General features: G+C 47.3%; 1 protein-coding gene across 7 annotated transcripts in view; it reads right to left on the bottom strand.

Annotated features, from left to right (window-relative positions):
* The window catches only part of ZNF236 (zinc finger protein 236), a 106955-nt gene that overhangs the window by 35422 nt on the left and 55274 nt on the right, over positions 1–16259 (bottom strand). For all 7 annotated transcript variants that reach the window (XR_006294024.1, XM_043559104.1, XM_043559105.1 and 4 more), the window contains 7 exons: positions 10657–10798; positions 9469–9729; positions 6593–6852; positions 5348–5446; positions 4733–4884; positions 3161–3264; positions 155–306 (listed from right to left, as the gene is read on the bottom strand). Coding sequence is in view for 6 of the 7 variants with exons in the window: in XM_043559104.1 (XP_043415039.1) it covers positions 155–306; positions 3161–3264; positions 4733–4884; positions 5348–5446; positions 6593–6852; positions 9469–9729; positions 10657–10798 (1170 nt within the window). In the remaining variant the exon portion in view is untranslated. The remainder of the gene's footprint in view (positions 1–154; positions 307–3160; positions 3265–4732; positions 4885–5347; positions 5447–6592; positions 6853–9468; positions 9730–10656; positions 10799–16259) is intronic.

Below are 16259 nucleotides of genomic sequence, written 5' to 3'. Positions count from 1 at the left end.
GAGGGCACCGAGGGAAAACAGGGAGGGGCCACAACAGGCACAGAGCTTCTTTGGGCTATGACGACAATGTTCTAGGATCAGGGGGTGGCGATGGCTGCGCCCCTCCACGAACACACTGAAGACCACAAAACCCCAGTGCGAGGCAGACAGCGACCTGTGTGGGTCTTCTCGTGAGACTTGAGAACGCCCGAGGACACGAAGCCACGGCCACAGAGCTTGCACTTGTAGGGCTTCTCCCCAGTGTGCGACCGCACGTGCTGCTTCAGGTGGCTGGACTTCTTAAAGCCTTTGTTGCAGTACTCACACCTGCGAACACAGAGTGAAAAGCAGAGAACGCGTTCATTCAGAGCTCACTCAGATCTGACACCTGAGGCTGGAAGAGAAACAATCTTCACCAGTGATCAGGAAACAATCAGGCGTCGCCATTACAGAAATTATTACATTAGATCAAATTCTGCTCAGAGGGTCTGTGGTCTTACACATACTTTATTATTTCAATGTTGGTAAATCCCATACCAATCCCCAGCAGGCGTAATATTTGATTGGTCGGAAACTCCTCCTTTATACAGAACAGGAAGATAATTTATCACGTACTATTTTCTTTACTAAGTCATAGGAGACACTGAAACCTTCTACTGCTTCAGGGTCAGAATCATTCCTGAGTCCAGACACTTGGAAATGCCAGTTCATATACTCTTTTGGTTTATAAAATACTTCACAAAACACATTTTCCTAGATCTATTTTGAATACTATGTAAATGTACAGTATTATTTTCCCCTAAGTTGTTACAGAATATACCAAAATTGCTTCAAGGATAAAATAATTATAAACTTCTAAATTCTTATTCACATATTATTAAAAACTAAAAAAAAAAAAAAGATTTAGAAAGCTTCTTCTATTATATTTCCCTAGCTTTTCCAAGTTTTACCTGCAGCAGGAAATGAGTCACGTTCCAAACCACGCTGCCTAGGACCAGACATCTGCAGATGCAGTTACTGCCCCCTAGTGTCCACACCGATCTAAAGACTGGCAAATGTAGATGCGTTTCCAAAGTTCGTTCTGACACAAGCTTGCTTTTTGAAAAAAACCAGAGAAGCAAGCAAACAGCATTCACCAGCTGATGTGAGAAAGCTAATTCCGCCAATGAAGTCGGGACTGGCTCTGTATATAGGGCAGCCGAGGAAAATACTCCATTTGCAGAACTGAGTACCGCTAAACCACACAACGTTTGCTGAGGAAGGCTCCGGCGCCCACACCTACAGATTATGACCAATTTCCAGCACGGGAACAACATCGGCAGTTGTGTGGACAGACACCGGCCCTCAGAGAACAGTGAAAAAAGAAACCCCCCGCCCAGTCACGCTCCCGCCCCTGGACCAGCCTCCGTCCACGCGGAGACAGGACCATTCTCTGCCTCCCCTCGCCTCACAAACTACCCTGCCCGCCGTGCAATCACACAGCTGTCCCCTCACGTGTCCAATGCCAGCCTGGGTCACAGAGGCCAACACTGAGGGCAAACTGTCCGCTGTTCCCCAGAACCAGCCCTGATGACGCCACCCCTGTTCCCCAACACCAGCCCTGATGACATGAAACCAAGTCCTGGTCTTTGTGCCATACCTGCTCCCCCAGGGGTGGCCCATTTCTAGGGGCAGTGATTTCACCCTCCCAGCTCTGAGGTCAGAGTCCCAGAGGCCATCCTCAGCCCCTCCCCTCCTCCCACACCTCTGCCTGTTGGAGGTCCCGTGAAGACCCCACCTTCTGAATGGATAAGGCATCTACAACCAGTCCCAGGACAGTAGCGCCTGCTCTCCCACTGGCTGCCACCCAGCACCCACCACCCCTTCCTGCTGTCTCTGTCCCCATCTGCTGTGCACCTCACCCATCCATCTTGCTATCATCTCTTCCCACTAGATTGCCAACTCCTGAGGAATGAAGCTTTTGTTCTGTCTTGCTCACTAATCTAGCGGGTTCTTAATAAACAATGAATAAATGCACAAATGATGCAAGGCCACAAGTCCTGGAAAACCAAGCACATGTCACAAAGGAATCATGAGAAAACATCAATCAGATTAATCTCACTTAAAAATACCAACGCAAAATCCCACTTAAACACGAGCAAGTGAATACCCACTGAATAGATCAAAGTATGAATAAAACAGAAGGAGAGTCTCAGAAGTCCTGAGGCCCATCTCTGTGTATCTCAGATCCCCGAATCAGCAACCACTGCACAAATACCGTGTTGGATTTGCAAATTCGTAAAGATCTCAGGATAATATGCTCCCAAAAGTGAAAAACCTCCTGTATAAAAACACCAGTTCAAGGTACTCGAGGTTGTGTGTGAAAAACAAAACCTATGGAAATGGGAGAGTGACATTACACATTACAGCTTAATGACATTGGCAAATCGTAGCCATTTTCAAAATCCTCAATTAAGACCACTGACTTGAGATAAGATAGCTCACCATTTTTTAAGAGTAACTATAAAGTATTTTTTGTTGTTGCTAAATGGCTGCGGAAAAAATTTAAATTTAGACTTTCAAAAGTATTTTCAGCAAATAAAATTACTAAAATATTATAAAGCCAAGACTATCTCTACAAAGACAACACTCTGATTTAATTGTATACGAGTCTGTCTATCTTGTTCCCTGTGAACGTTCCCATCCCGTGGAAGCTGGGCTGTGGCCTGCCCGCTCTGCAGGGCACCGCACGCGTCCCGAACAGCACACGGCCACCGTAGGCACTCGGAGCACACGGCTAAGGGAACGGAAGCATGAGGAACAGGCGAATGTAAACGCAGTCTCCGCGGTCACGGTGCTCCTTGGCTGTTATATATACGGCACGCACAGAACCCTGAACAAAAAGACACCCAACAAATTGAAGTTTTTCTGAAAACGTGGTAACAGTGGCTCTCGGTAGTAACAGGAAGTCACCGCACGGCAGGTGAAACGCGCAGGCAGGTGGCGAACACTAACCAGCTGTAGAAATCTTAGCAAGCTAATCTCTTTGGTCTCCGATCCTTTAGTTACAATAAAATGGGGTGAGAACAGAGCCCGTTCAGAGTCGTTGAGTTAAATCACAAGGCCCTGGGAAGGGTGACGCGTGCGCTGGGCGAGCGGCGGTCAGGACTGGTGTCCGCCGGCCCCCCCTGCAGACAGCTACCTGTAGGAGCGCCGGCCCTGGTCCTCCCCGGCCTCCAGGAATTCGGGGCGTGGGGTCTGCAGTTCCAGTTCTTCTTGGGACGACTCTTGGATCAAACGAGTTGTCTAAAATTTAGCACAAGTATAAAGCAGACTACCTGAGTATCCATACAGAAATGCAAAACAACCGACAACTAAGGATAAGATTTATAAATGCAGATTCAAAGGAGTAACGCTAAGTAGCTCCATATAATCATCTGACTAGATTAATAATGAAAATCATTCAGGGGCGCCTGGGTGGCTCAGTCGATTAAGCCTTCGACTTCGGCTCAGGTCATACACCTCCCATGCACGGTTCAGGAGTTCGAGCCCCGCATCGGGCTCTGTGCCGACAGCCAGGAGCCTGCTTCAGATCCTGTGTCTCCCTCTCTCTCTGCCCCTCCCTCACTCATGCTCTGTTTCTCAAAAATAAATAAACATTAAAAAATGTTTTTCAAAAAACAAAATAATCATTCATATCAATTTTAGTAAATACTTACTTATTTTCTATTAATTTGCTTTGATACAAAGGCTAGCCAAGAATGAAATTGTTGATCTTTCCATATTTTTTATAATTCTTAATGAGCGATTACTCATCTGCTCTCGTGTTATTGAAAATGAATAAACTCCCACGGCCTCGCTTGTCACAGAACTACAGGGAGAGACAGCATGTCATCCACTCCCCAGGTCCTACCCGGATGCAGCATTTGGACCATAGGCCTTCTAAGCTTTGAAGAAGTGCTCTGAATTTTCCCTGGAGGGTCCAGGCCTGGAGGGTCCAGGTAGCTGGAGAAGCTACCCACGGTGGCTCCGGCTGTTTTCAACAGCGGCTTTCACAGAAAGCGAACCATTCATTGGCCGGTCATTTCCTTCACTATTGAAAAATTTCCAAACGTGGAAAAAATCAAAAGCAAAACAAAACTTTAAATGTCTCCAATGAGACTGAGTAAAACTTTTCTTTTTAACTTTTTTTATGTTTATTTATTTTTGAGAGAGGGACAGGGCGTGAGTGGGGGAGGGACAGAGAGAGAGGGAGACACAGAATCCGAAGCAGCTCCAGGCTCCGTGCTATCGGCACAGAGCCCAACGCAGGGCTCGAACCCACAAACTGAGATCATGACCTGAGCCGAGGCCGGACGCTCAACCGACTGAGCCACCCAGGTGCCCCAGACTGAGTAAAACTTTTAAATGATGTATTCATATATTTATTTTTAGGACATCAGCATCCCTTGTATTTCCATTCTGAGATGTAAGATTCCGCAAATAAAAACACATAGCTTGTCACTAACGCAACATGACATCCTTCACGTTATTACACGTTATGGACTTCCCTGAGTTCTAAGAAGTTTTGTAAAATCCCACGTCACAGGACTGAAATCTCTCAGCCAAGTTTAAATGTTTTCAAAGAGAAGACGCTCATGCTGAACGTTTCGGCGTCACGGGCGACGCGACACTGTCGGTATGAGACGTCAGCGTGCCCTCCTAAGTGAGCGACGTCCACGAGGTTACAGGGAAGCCTGAAGGCGCCGGCGCCGGGCACGCCACGCACACTCACCACGTTCATGGCGTCAGAGCCGGGCACGGGGAGCAGGCTCTGCTGGTGGAAGCTGGCGGACAGGGCCTGAGACTCCAGCGTGCTCGAGTCCTGCAGCTGCTGGACGGGCGCGAACGCGGTCTGCTGACCGTACGGATCCGTCACGGGGAAGCCTGAAACAAATCAGAAAACACGAGTCCTACAAAAGATGCTCCGGTCACACATGAAGGTGGTAAAAAGAAAAAAAAAAGTCGGTTTTACAAATAAAGATGTTTAAAGGGACATTTCTACCTTCTGAACTAGAATGAGGATTAGCCGACATCGGCAGGCTCTGAGAACAGGTGCTGCGTCCAGCACACGAGCCGTCTACGCAGCCACCCCAGAGTCCCCTTCTACTCAGTCACCACTGCTCGACTACAAACCACGTGCAGAATGGTCACTAAGGCGCCTTCCAGACGACTGAGCGGCCACACGCAGTGCACGCGCGCACACACACACACACACACACACACACACACACACACACACCATCCATGCAGAAAGTTATCGGTTTGAAATCATAAACTTCGGAAGGGCCTTAAAACGAACACCGAAGGCTGCTATGAAGGGAACCCAACCCGGGTGCAGCTCACTGACCCTGCGACAAGCCAGCCGGTTCGAAGGACTGTGCTGGAGCCCGTTCCTCAAACTGGTCCACGGGCCCTGGCAGGGCGGGCGGCGGGGCCACGAACCCATCTGAGGTAGACATGCAAACACAAGGGGCAAGTTGTAAACTCCGAAGTCATTTCAGATCTACCAATCCGTCCAAAATGATACTTTAGTGAGTTCTCAAAAATGAGCCTCCTTCTTTTGGAAAGACAGTAGGAAGTACATATACCTGTATAAATATATACACAACACAAAATACACGACAGATAGATACTATAGTTGAGGCATTACCTTTGTACTTCTAGAATGTCACTTCACAGTTTACCCTAAAACTTAGGCATTCTTCTACAGGGAAAATATCCTAAATGCAATTACATTCAATGACTATTTAAAACCTTTTCAGGGGCCCTGGGTGGCTCAGTCGGTTAAGCATCCGATTCTTCGTTTCGGCTCAGGTCAGGATCTCACAGTTCGTGAGTTCGAGCCCCACGCTGGGCTCTGCAGAAGCAGCACAGAGTCTGCTTGGGATTCTCTCTCCCTCTCTCTCTGCCCCTCCCCTACTTGCGCTGTCTCTGTCTCTCTCAAAATAAATAAATAAACTTAAAAAAATTACATTTAAAAAAAATATATATTTTTGGATGGGCATTGTTCCAGAAAACCCAGAGGATAAAAAGCACAAAATCGTGCTCACAGACAAAATACGTCTGGGAGCCCCGTAACACGGAACGGTAACCTGGCCAGCAAACTGTCTGTTAGGCTCGTGAAAGACAAGGAAACTGTGCCAGACACGAACCAACCACGTCACCGAGCTCACTGTCTACAGCTAAGCTGACATCTGTTTGCAGCAAGACCCTGCTGATGAAGAAAGCAACCCACTGGGTCCGGGGCCTACCCGCTTGCGGATGCGCGACAATTCACAGAGCCATACCATTCCGTGAGTCAGATGCTCAGGGCGCCATTACACAATGCTAGAGGTCGCAAAGATGTACACTTCCTGAGCACGCAGGCCCTTCTCGACACACGAAGGGCTAAAAGTGCCTACAAGAGGAGTGTGTGTGAAGGGTCCTATCTCTGGAACTCGGGATCCCAGCAGACCCTCTCAGGCTCGCACACGGCACAAACTGGGATCCGAAAACTCAGAGATCAGAGACCCCAACCCAGACTGGAGGGAGTGTGAACGGCTGCAAAAACCGTACGGGTGACTGTAAACGTTAGGACTTCTGGAATATTTGCCTTCGTCCGCTTCCAGAGGCTGGTGTGTCAACGGCTGGCCGAGCCCCGCGTCCTCCGTGCGCACGACCTGCTGTGGCTCCAGGTCTAGCATGGCCTCGGGGTTGGCGGTGTCCGCGGCCGCCCGCCGCAGCTCCTCACTCTCGATGTCCACCTGCACGTGCGTCGGGGCGTGCACGCTCTGCTGGTCCCCGGTGCTGTCGTCCAGGGGGGCGGCCGGCTGATGCTGCTGGTGCTGCTGGAGCTGCTGGGCGAGCTCGTACCTTCAGAACAGCAACGAGAGGCCGCGCGGTCAGGGGCCGCCGAGAACCGCTGGCCCGAAGGACCGCTGTGCAGTCGGTCACTTACTAACAACATTTAAAAGAATGACTTCATCTTGAAGCCATGGCGGCAATCCAGCTCAAATTAAACACTAGTAAGAGTTCCGGAGAAAAAAAATCACGTTCCCCGGACTCTAAGTGCTTTCACAGATTATAGGGATATGAAGGCAGCAAAGAGGAGAGAGCAGAACACGCACCAGAGTAGGTAACGTCTTAAAAAAGAGTTTAAGAGATACCATACGTTTCACAGTAAAACTGTCCTAGTGCAGACTCTGCAAGGAGTTCAAGTATTCAGAAAAAGAACCGAATGAAACAAGATAGCACCTTTACGGACAGATTTCAGTATCATAAACAAATGCGGGGTACAGAAGAGGGCCCGAGTGCCGTGGCCTGCTGGCCCCACAGTCTGGGGACACAGACATCTTCCAGGGACCCATGCGTGACACGGCACGGACTATGAGGTATGTACGTGGCTGCTCCGTATTTCTGCAGAACCCGTATTCACGTTAGTACTGCTTTTACGTACTGTAAGTGTACCCGGTACGTTTCCACCAAGGTCAACAATTTGCTTTCAAAGATAGAAATGAATAAGGCATTCAGTGAGTGGATCAAAGAACGTAAAATCCCAGCTGAAACGATTACCTGGCTAACAGGTGGACAACATCTAGGACAAGAACAGTCTGCTCCCCTCTAAGACGCCAGGGTCACACCCACATACACTCCACCATCTGCCTGGTTCCAGAATCGCATGAATCCGCCTCCTGGGAATTCCATTCTTAGCTCCAAACAAACTCTACCTGCTTCATTTTCTAATATCAAAACCAGTCACTTCTAAACTACTTTCACTGAGAAGGGGAGACAAAATGTAATAAGACAGACAAGTATGAAATATGCACGGTCACAGCTTTACAACGCCGGGGACTGTGGGGAGCCCGTGACAGTCACGTATGGCTCTGCCGTCACTCCCCAGAGGACGGAAGTGCATCCTGTATGTAACTTCTGCACCTTTGCTACTTTCTATACTTTTGCCTTTTACACTTACTTTTAAAATAACTGTGTATGGCATTTTAGGAATTCCCACCACTTCAAAGGGATGAAACACCGGAGCTACGGGCTGCCTGCAGGTGGGTTCAGACACATCCCATCTGTAAGACGACACCCAGCTCTGCCCCACGACAGACCTACCAGTCTCCAGGCTGTCACCTCAAAGTCACACATTCATCTCAAGTAACTGTGGCAGGTGTCCCACAGCATAACCCGTGACAAGCAGTGGCCGATACGACACTCCACCTAAGAGAGGTGACCCAGCTAAAAACAGCTGACCTACTTCCCAGAAATTCTACTACTGGCCGTCGAGTCCATAAACAAGGCCTCGGACGTGGACCCCCACGCTACTGTGGCAAGTGCACAGACTTGAAAAGGCCTGAGTTCTTGACGGAGAAAAAGTATTATCCGCCTGCCCCCAGGCCAGGTCGAACCCAAGCTCTACCCTGTTAGCACACGCTGCTCCCAGGCACGCCCGCACAGCAGCCAGGGAGCACAGAGCCCTGAACCTCCGTGGCCACCAGTCCCCCAGTTCAAACGCACACAGAGCACATCATTTACTCCCTAAAAGGAGGAAAATATAAACCGGACATAAGATTGGTCGACACCAGCACCATCACGTGCCCTAGGATGGTCTCAAGAAGCAGTGAAACCTCGCAGCTAAGCGATAACTGGGCCAAAATCAAACACCGTTCTTCCTTGTCCTACGTGCTGAGGCATCCAGAGGGCTAATACCAAACAACTACCTCTCCCAAGTAGCTTATCCTAACACGTGGGGTTTGGCCTTGTTGATAGTATCAGGCAGAGATATCTGGGTTAAAATATTGCCTGAAGAGGAAATACTCGGGAGCAGAAGCTTTCATGTTCTCTTACGGCAGACCTAGCGACTCTTCCTGTCACAGTATCCCGGGACGTGGTGACCTTGTGCAGCCTTCCCAGTACAACACAGAATATTGTGCCTTCACAGAAATCCCAGTGAATGAGCTCCAGACACAGCCAGAAATGCACCGGTGCGAGGGCTCCTTGGGTCACCTCCATCTGGAGATGACAGAGTCCTCGAATCAGATACAAACGTCAGCGAGCTTTAATGACGGGTTTGTGTGATCGCTAAAACACACGTTCTTTTCAAGTCCACAACACAGAGCGATGAGCGTTCGGAGACACTAACGATGTGCCGGGAAATCACAGGGCGCGTGACTACCACTGTCTTTTTCGCCCTCTTCACCACCTGATTGTACCGGGCACAGTCTACCCCACACTTGGGCGACTGCTGACTGGAGAGAATTTACAAAGCCTTTAGCCCAACAGACACCACTTCGATATTACATTAAAAACAAAAGAGTGAATGTTTTGAGCGTGTGGCTCTTAGACGATGACATAAAAGTTTATCTAGTCCATACACCTCAGCTAGAAGCAATAAAACAGGAAACAAAGACCATTATTTCTCAAAACCACTCTGCACCCCCATCTGGGAATTACAGATAACTAAAAAAGGACCATCAGAATTACACCTACCTATGGGTTTTCATGTGCTTTTTGCAATTTAGCGAGGTCTTAAACGTTTTCTGGCAATAGGGACACATATAGGGACGAAGGTCATTGTGGATACCCATGTGTCGCCGTAGGCTACCGCCAGTAGTGAAAGCCCCGTTACATATCAGACACTTGAAAGACTTGACTCCAGTGTGCGTGCGGACGTGTGCTTTGAGCACTCCCGCAGAAACAAAGCCTCTTCCACACTGAGAACACTTAAAAGGCTTTTCACCTGTATGTGATCTAAAAAGAATAAAAATGTTAGTGAATGAGCGTCTTACAACGTTACGATGCTTCGTACGTTAGACTAGAGCACACGTGTCCACCGTTTCACTGAGCACCACGGCAGCGGAAGGCTCGGCAGTGGGGACACCCCTCTGGACATTCTACCAGCGAGAGCGCCGGAGATTCAGAGCTCGAGGGACTTGCCTGAGCCACACAGCGGCGCACGGCGGAGACAAAGGTCTATGGCAAGTCCGCCTCGAAGTTCTCAACGTTTTCATGACATTTCACCATCTCTCGCGACCAAGTCTCTGCTTTCTTTTCACTGTTGCTAGCACCAAGCATTCATCTAAATTCTGATGAATGAATCTGGAAAACCGTTACAGTACCTCACTGTAACTCAACAAACCCAGTACTTGTTTGACACGTCCTAGAAATTGCAAATGCTGACATATAATCGTGCAAATAAAATGCGGTGACAATTTCTGGGTAGAATAGTCTAGTCAAAACACTAATGAATGAACATATCAGTCACCGGGGGTGCCTGGGTGGCTCAGTTGGTTAAGCGTCGGTCGGCCTTCAGTTCAGGTCATGATCTCACGGTTCGTGAGTTCGAGCCCCGCATCGGACTCTGCACTGACAACTCAGAGCCTGGAGCCTGCTTCGGATTTTGTGTCTCCCTCTCTCTCTCTCCCCCACTCATGCTGACACTCTCTCTCAAAAATAAATAAACATAAAAAATATATATTTTTATATATATATATATATATATATATATATATATATATATATATATATCAGTCACCAATAAATACTGTGGGGTCAAATGTGACATTTTCGAATCCCAAAAACAAACACTACCCGTCCTTACTATTTCTACAAGCTACCCGCTCACCGAATCACTGCAATTAAGCTACATCTCCCATTTCTGGGTGGACATCACCTTACCTGATGTGCTGTTTAAGGTGGCAAGACTTTTTATATGCACGATGACAGTAAAAACACTTGTACGGTCTGTCTGCTTCGTTTACAAAATTGTTACTAAAATAACTTTGAAAAAACTGGTTTCTTGGAATGGGCTGGATAAGACCTACAAACCAAAAGAAAATCAGGAATAATTCACTGTTAATGCTACTAAAAAAGTTAAATGTCAAAAGGCATCTGTTTTCCCCAAAAGATGAAAATTTGGAGGAGTTAAGATCTAGATTTCCAGTGTTGCAGCTAAATGCTATTTTAACTGTGTTAGAAACTGGCTATTTTAAAAAACTGGGAAACACTTATAAAGTTAACGTAAGACAGGTATTTTCTAACACAAGGGATATACGTACATTGCAGTTCCTTCCTCTGGTTCTAGAGCCAATTTTTAATGCATTCCTACATTTGCTGGCATGGAATCAAAATAACCGTATCCAAACTGTAGGTTAACCAGGACTCTGAATCCCTTATTTGTTCGGTATAAAGACTGCACCCCAAGGACGACAATAAACTCAAAACACAAATGACTCTAACGTGATCTTCTGTTCTAAAAAAAAAGTCTATTTTTATAGAAATGCTATTAAGGGGTTATCTGTGAATAGGAAAACTGATAACTGAAGTATTCCAGGTTTTACCGACTTTCAATAAATAAAGAACCCCCTTAGGTTGACTGTGAAACTTAGGTCTTGATCAAGCCATTGAGCTAAGTACGCAATTCAGGACAAACACGCATTTGAGCCTTTTCGATCGCTTCCTATTCACCTGGAACGTTAAGAGGGAGACCTCACCGTCGCTCTGCCCAGGCGCCCCCTCCTGCCCCATGGCCACACGGCTGCCGGTCAGGATCCTGGGCCACTAACTCCCATGTGAGGATTCTTGGCAGGCACCTCTCAGGACACCGTGGCTTTCCTGGACACTCCAGACCACAGCTCGGTTCTCTGCCCTAAAACCTACTTCTCCCTCCCAACTCTCCTTGTTGCACGTGAACGACAATCCCCCCAGTCACATGGGGCCAGGAGTTCAGAATTTCTGAGAACTCCCTCCCCGGTCTCGTTCGGTCCTTTGCCGTCCTGGGGGCCCTACGTCCCCACGGCCTCAGAGACCCATTTCCCCTTCTTCATTCCCGCTGCCGCCAATCTCAGACAGCGGAGGAAAAAGCAAAGCTGGGGAGGACTCAGAGGCTCAGCAAGTCACGTCACGTCACTCCCATATCAGACTCAGGAAAGGGGCCTGTACCTCCTGATGCCTGCGCCAGAAGCCCACCTGTTTTTCAAAGAAAACTCGGCACCCTCCCTGTGACCTGTGTTTAATCGACACAGCACAAACCTAAAACTGCCCAAACTTGTCCCAGTTCACGAGTGTTTGGGACCAGCAGAGCCATATCAGTGCCATTCAGAGTCACTCTCTCTCTCTGGAAGCTGCAACGCTGTTCCACGCTCCCCGGCTTTGTCCTGGGGACTCGGCTCCCGCTCAAAACAGCTGGAGTCGCCTCCCCCAGGACCCACAGACCGAATCCCACGGAGACATATGCCGCGACGACGCCTCCATCAAATCGCGGTTCTGCTCAACCTTCTCTGGTCCCCAACAGAAAGACCCTGTTACTGAAGAACACGACGTGCTCACAGGCCTTCCGTGGCTTGCTACCGAGTTCTGGATCAGCACCGCTCGGCGTGCCTTCCGCCCTCTGGCTCTGGCAGCTCCACCCGGCCGCCCACCCTCCCCCCAGTCCCTCTGGCTCACTCTCCCGGTCTCTTTCCCCCCCTCCACTGGCTGCAGCGGAAGCCCAGGACCTGTGCCATGGTCACGGATATAGCCCCGAGCCCGTGACAGTCACCTGCCAAGGAGGACAGGGATCGTGACCAAAGAAATTAATGCTTCCGCCCGCAGTGTCGAGAAAACCAGGGACTGAAGGAAAGAAGCACACACACAAATCCAAACCAAGATCGTACAAGCCCCACCCCAGCCACCTACCTCTGCGGGAACCCCTCAGCCCCCCGTGGTTCCCCACCCAACCCTCTCCTGGGGCTTCTGGAACCTATGTCCTCCACCGTAAACGACTTCACACAATGTTTAGTGCCTCATTTCTTTTCCATGACAATGAGCCTGCCGTCAAGAGTGAGTCCCCTGAAGCTGGCACCCTCACTCCTAGTGACTGCTGCTTCTCTGACGAGGAGCCCTCGCCCGGAGCCCTGGCCCCGTGCCGCCTCCTGGTCTGCCATCATTCCTTCCCGACCTGCCTGCGACTCCATGAGCAGAGTCCTGTATCCAACCCCTCGCTGATGCGCTCCTGTGTACTCTGCAAGTCCTCTGGCCCCCTCTCCGGTAATTAGGAAGCTCGTTAAGAGAAAAGTGAAAGAATCCGCTCTCAGAGATAATCATAATTAACAGCGTGTGTTCTAACAAAAGGGTCTGTTATATACAAACGCAAGTGGGATCGGCCATACACCCTGTTCTGGTTGTACTTCAACTCCCTATTTGCCACCTTTCCAGGTCAGGACCTAGGACATCCTCATCATCCTCTGCAAGGAACTCCGCTGGGTCAATGTGTCCAGTGCGTATCACACACTTCTGGTGAGTATCTCTATTGCCCTAACTGTATACCATCACAGTGCTGCAAGGAACAATCCAGTCTATACAACTCTTTGCCTTAGTCATTTCCCCAACACGCACGGAATGACAACCTCTGGGGTGGTGTCCAGGCACAGGTATTGAGAAACAGGCCCCTAAATGATCCTGAGTCCTTTGCAAGTGTGTGGGGGAGGGGGCTCCCTACTGTGAGCTATTAAGGCAGTAAAATTATAGGCCTCATTTTTTAGATGCGTTTTCACCTATAATTTTACAAACATAGACTCCTGTTACAAAGTTAGACTAATTATAAGGTCTCAATCTTCGAAAAAAAATTAAGGGAGAATTAAACATACATAAATTTCCTATATATACACACATATATACATATATACATATATTAAGTAAACTACTCTTCTCAAAGAAAGGCACGAATAAATTCTAGTTGATTAACGTGTCTCAAAAACAAACTGGACATGTGCTTAAAACTTCCTAAAATTCCTCCTGTAGTAACAGGAGAAAAAGTTTTATCTTGCTACAGTATTTCAGGAAATCCACTTAAGCCTTAGAAGAGCTTTCACACGTTATAAACAGTAAGAGAATGCAAATACTGCAACATGATGACAAACATAACATTATTATAGATAATGCACACCATATAAAATGAACTTGATATCTGAGGTGAGACGAATGTGTTTTAAAAAGCAAGATAAATGCTCTAATATCAATATAATTAAAACATGAAGATAAACTTGGAAGATCAATCATTACACCCCTGAGGTTTAAAATAAAAGATAGCCATGGGGTGCCTGGGTGGCTCAGTCGGTTAAGCGTCCGAGTCGTGATTTTGGTTCAGGGCGTGATCTCACGATTCACGGGATCGAGCCCCAGCATCGGACACTGCACGGACGGTGCAGAGTCTGCTTGGGATTCTCTCTCTCCCTCTCTTTGCCCTTCCCCACTTGGGCTCGCTCTCTCAAAATAAACTTAATAAAAAAATAAATTAAATAAAAGATAACCAAAGCCCGGCTCCCTTTCAAAGAAAAGGTATTTCAAACATCTGTGCCACACAAAATGAAAAAATGGGGACATTACACTTATACACACACATACACGTCATCACGTATGGGGAAAAACAGCGACTTCTAAAAAAATAGACGTATCTCTGAGTTGAAAACTGAGAAGCAACTATAGACCAGAATCGCTTTTCCTTTTTTCTGCCCCCCTAGCTTTATCGAGAAGCTGAGAAGTAAAAGGCACACGTCGCCACAGAGGAAGGCAGACGGCGGGATGGTCTGACACGTATTGTGACGTGGTCACTGCGGTGGGCTCGGCTAACACCCATCCTCTCACAAGGATACAACAAAAGGAAAAGAAAGGAAAAAAGAAAACAGTTCTACCTGTGATGAGAGCTCTCAGGACCTACTCTTCACAACCGTCCTGCACATCACACGGCAGCGCCAGCTGTAGTCACCACGGCGGCCTTCTCATCACTGTTGTGTATTTCTCTCACAGCTGGAAGTGTGTGCCTTTTGACCCCCTCCCCCCAACGCTCCCTGTCCCCCGCTCCCCTCTTCTGATAAACACTAGTCTGACCTCTTGTTCTATGCATCCGTTTTTGTTTTTTCTTCCTTTGGGATTCCACACATAAGTAAGATCATATGGTATTTGTCTTTCTCAGACTTGCCTCACTTAGCAAAAAAATGCCTTCAAGGTCTGTGCACGTTGCCACAAATGGTAGGATTTCCCCATCGTTTATGTCTGGGTGATATTCCATAATGTTTTTACCCATCTGTCCATCAATGGACACTTAGGTTGTTCTCATCTCTTGGCTACTGAAGATACTTCTGCTGTGGACCTGGGGGTGTGGCTATCTTTTTGAGTTAGTATTTTCATTTCCTTTGGAGATGGACGCAGAAGCAGAACTGCGGGATCACGTGGCGGTGCTATTCTTCATTTTCTGAGGGTCCTCCTTACTGCTTTCCATAGCAGTTGTACCATTAACAGTCCCACCAACAGTGCACAAAGTCTGCCTTTTCTCCACATCCATACCAGCATTTGTTGTCCCACAGCCATAGTTCGCTGTGGTTTTACTTTGCATATCCTAATGACTAGCGATGTTGAGCATCTTTTCACGTAACTGTCAGCCTTCTGACTATCTTCTTTGGAGAAAAGTCTATTCAGGTCCGTTACCCACTTTCAAAAATTGTTTTTAGATTTATTTATTTATTTATCATTTTGCCATTCAGTTAGGAGTTCTCTATTTATCTTGGATATTAAGATTTTATCAGATACACTGATTGCAAACTTTTTTTTTTTGCATTCCATAGGCTATCTTTTCACTTTACTGATGGTTTCTTTTGCTGTACAGAAACTTTTTAGTTTGATGTGGTCCCACTTACTTTTTATTTTGCTGCTTGTGCTTTAGGCATCATATCCAAAACATCGTCACCAAGACCCACATCAAGGAGCTTCGTTCCTAGGTTTTATTCTAGAACTTTTATGGTTTCAAGTATTACATTTATGTATTTAACCCATTTTCAGTTAATTTCTGTAAGTGATATAAGATAAAGGTCTAGTTTCATTCTTTTCCATGTGAATATTCAGTTATCCCAGCACATTTATTGAAGAGAGCATCTTTTCTCCATTGAGCGTTCTTGGCTCCCTTGTCAAGTATCAGTTAACCACATACACTTGGATTTGTGTCTGGGCCCTCAATTTTATTCCATTGGTCTACTGGTTTTTATGCCAGTACCACACTATAACCATGACTACAGCTTTACAGTATAACTTGAAATCAGGAAGTGTGATGTCTTCTGCTTTGTTCGTCTTTCTCATGATTTCCATGGCTAATCAGGTCCTTTGTGGTTCCTTACCAATTCTTCTACTTCCGTAAAAAAACACCATTAGAATCTTGACAGGATTGCACTGAATCCATAGATGGTTTTGGTAGTATTGGCACTTTAACAATATTAATTCTTCCAATCCATGGAACACTTTTCTATTTATTT

This window comes from Prionailurus bengalensis, chromosome D3, assembly GCF_016509475.1.
Source record: "Prionailurus bengalensis isolate Pbe53 chromosome D3, Fcat_Pben_1.1_paternal_pri, whole genome shotgun sequence".
Lineage (NCBI taxonomy): Eukaryota > Metazoa > Chordata > Mammalia > Carnivora > Felidae > Prionailurus > Prionailurus bengalensis.
This window is presented reverse-complemented; position numbering and strand designations above follow the sequence as displayed.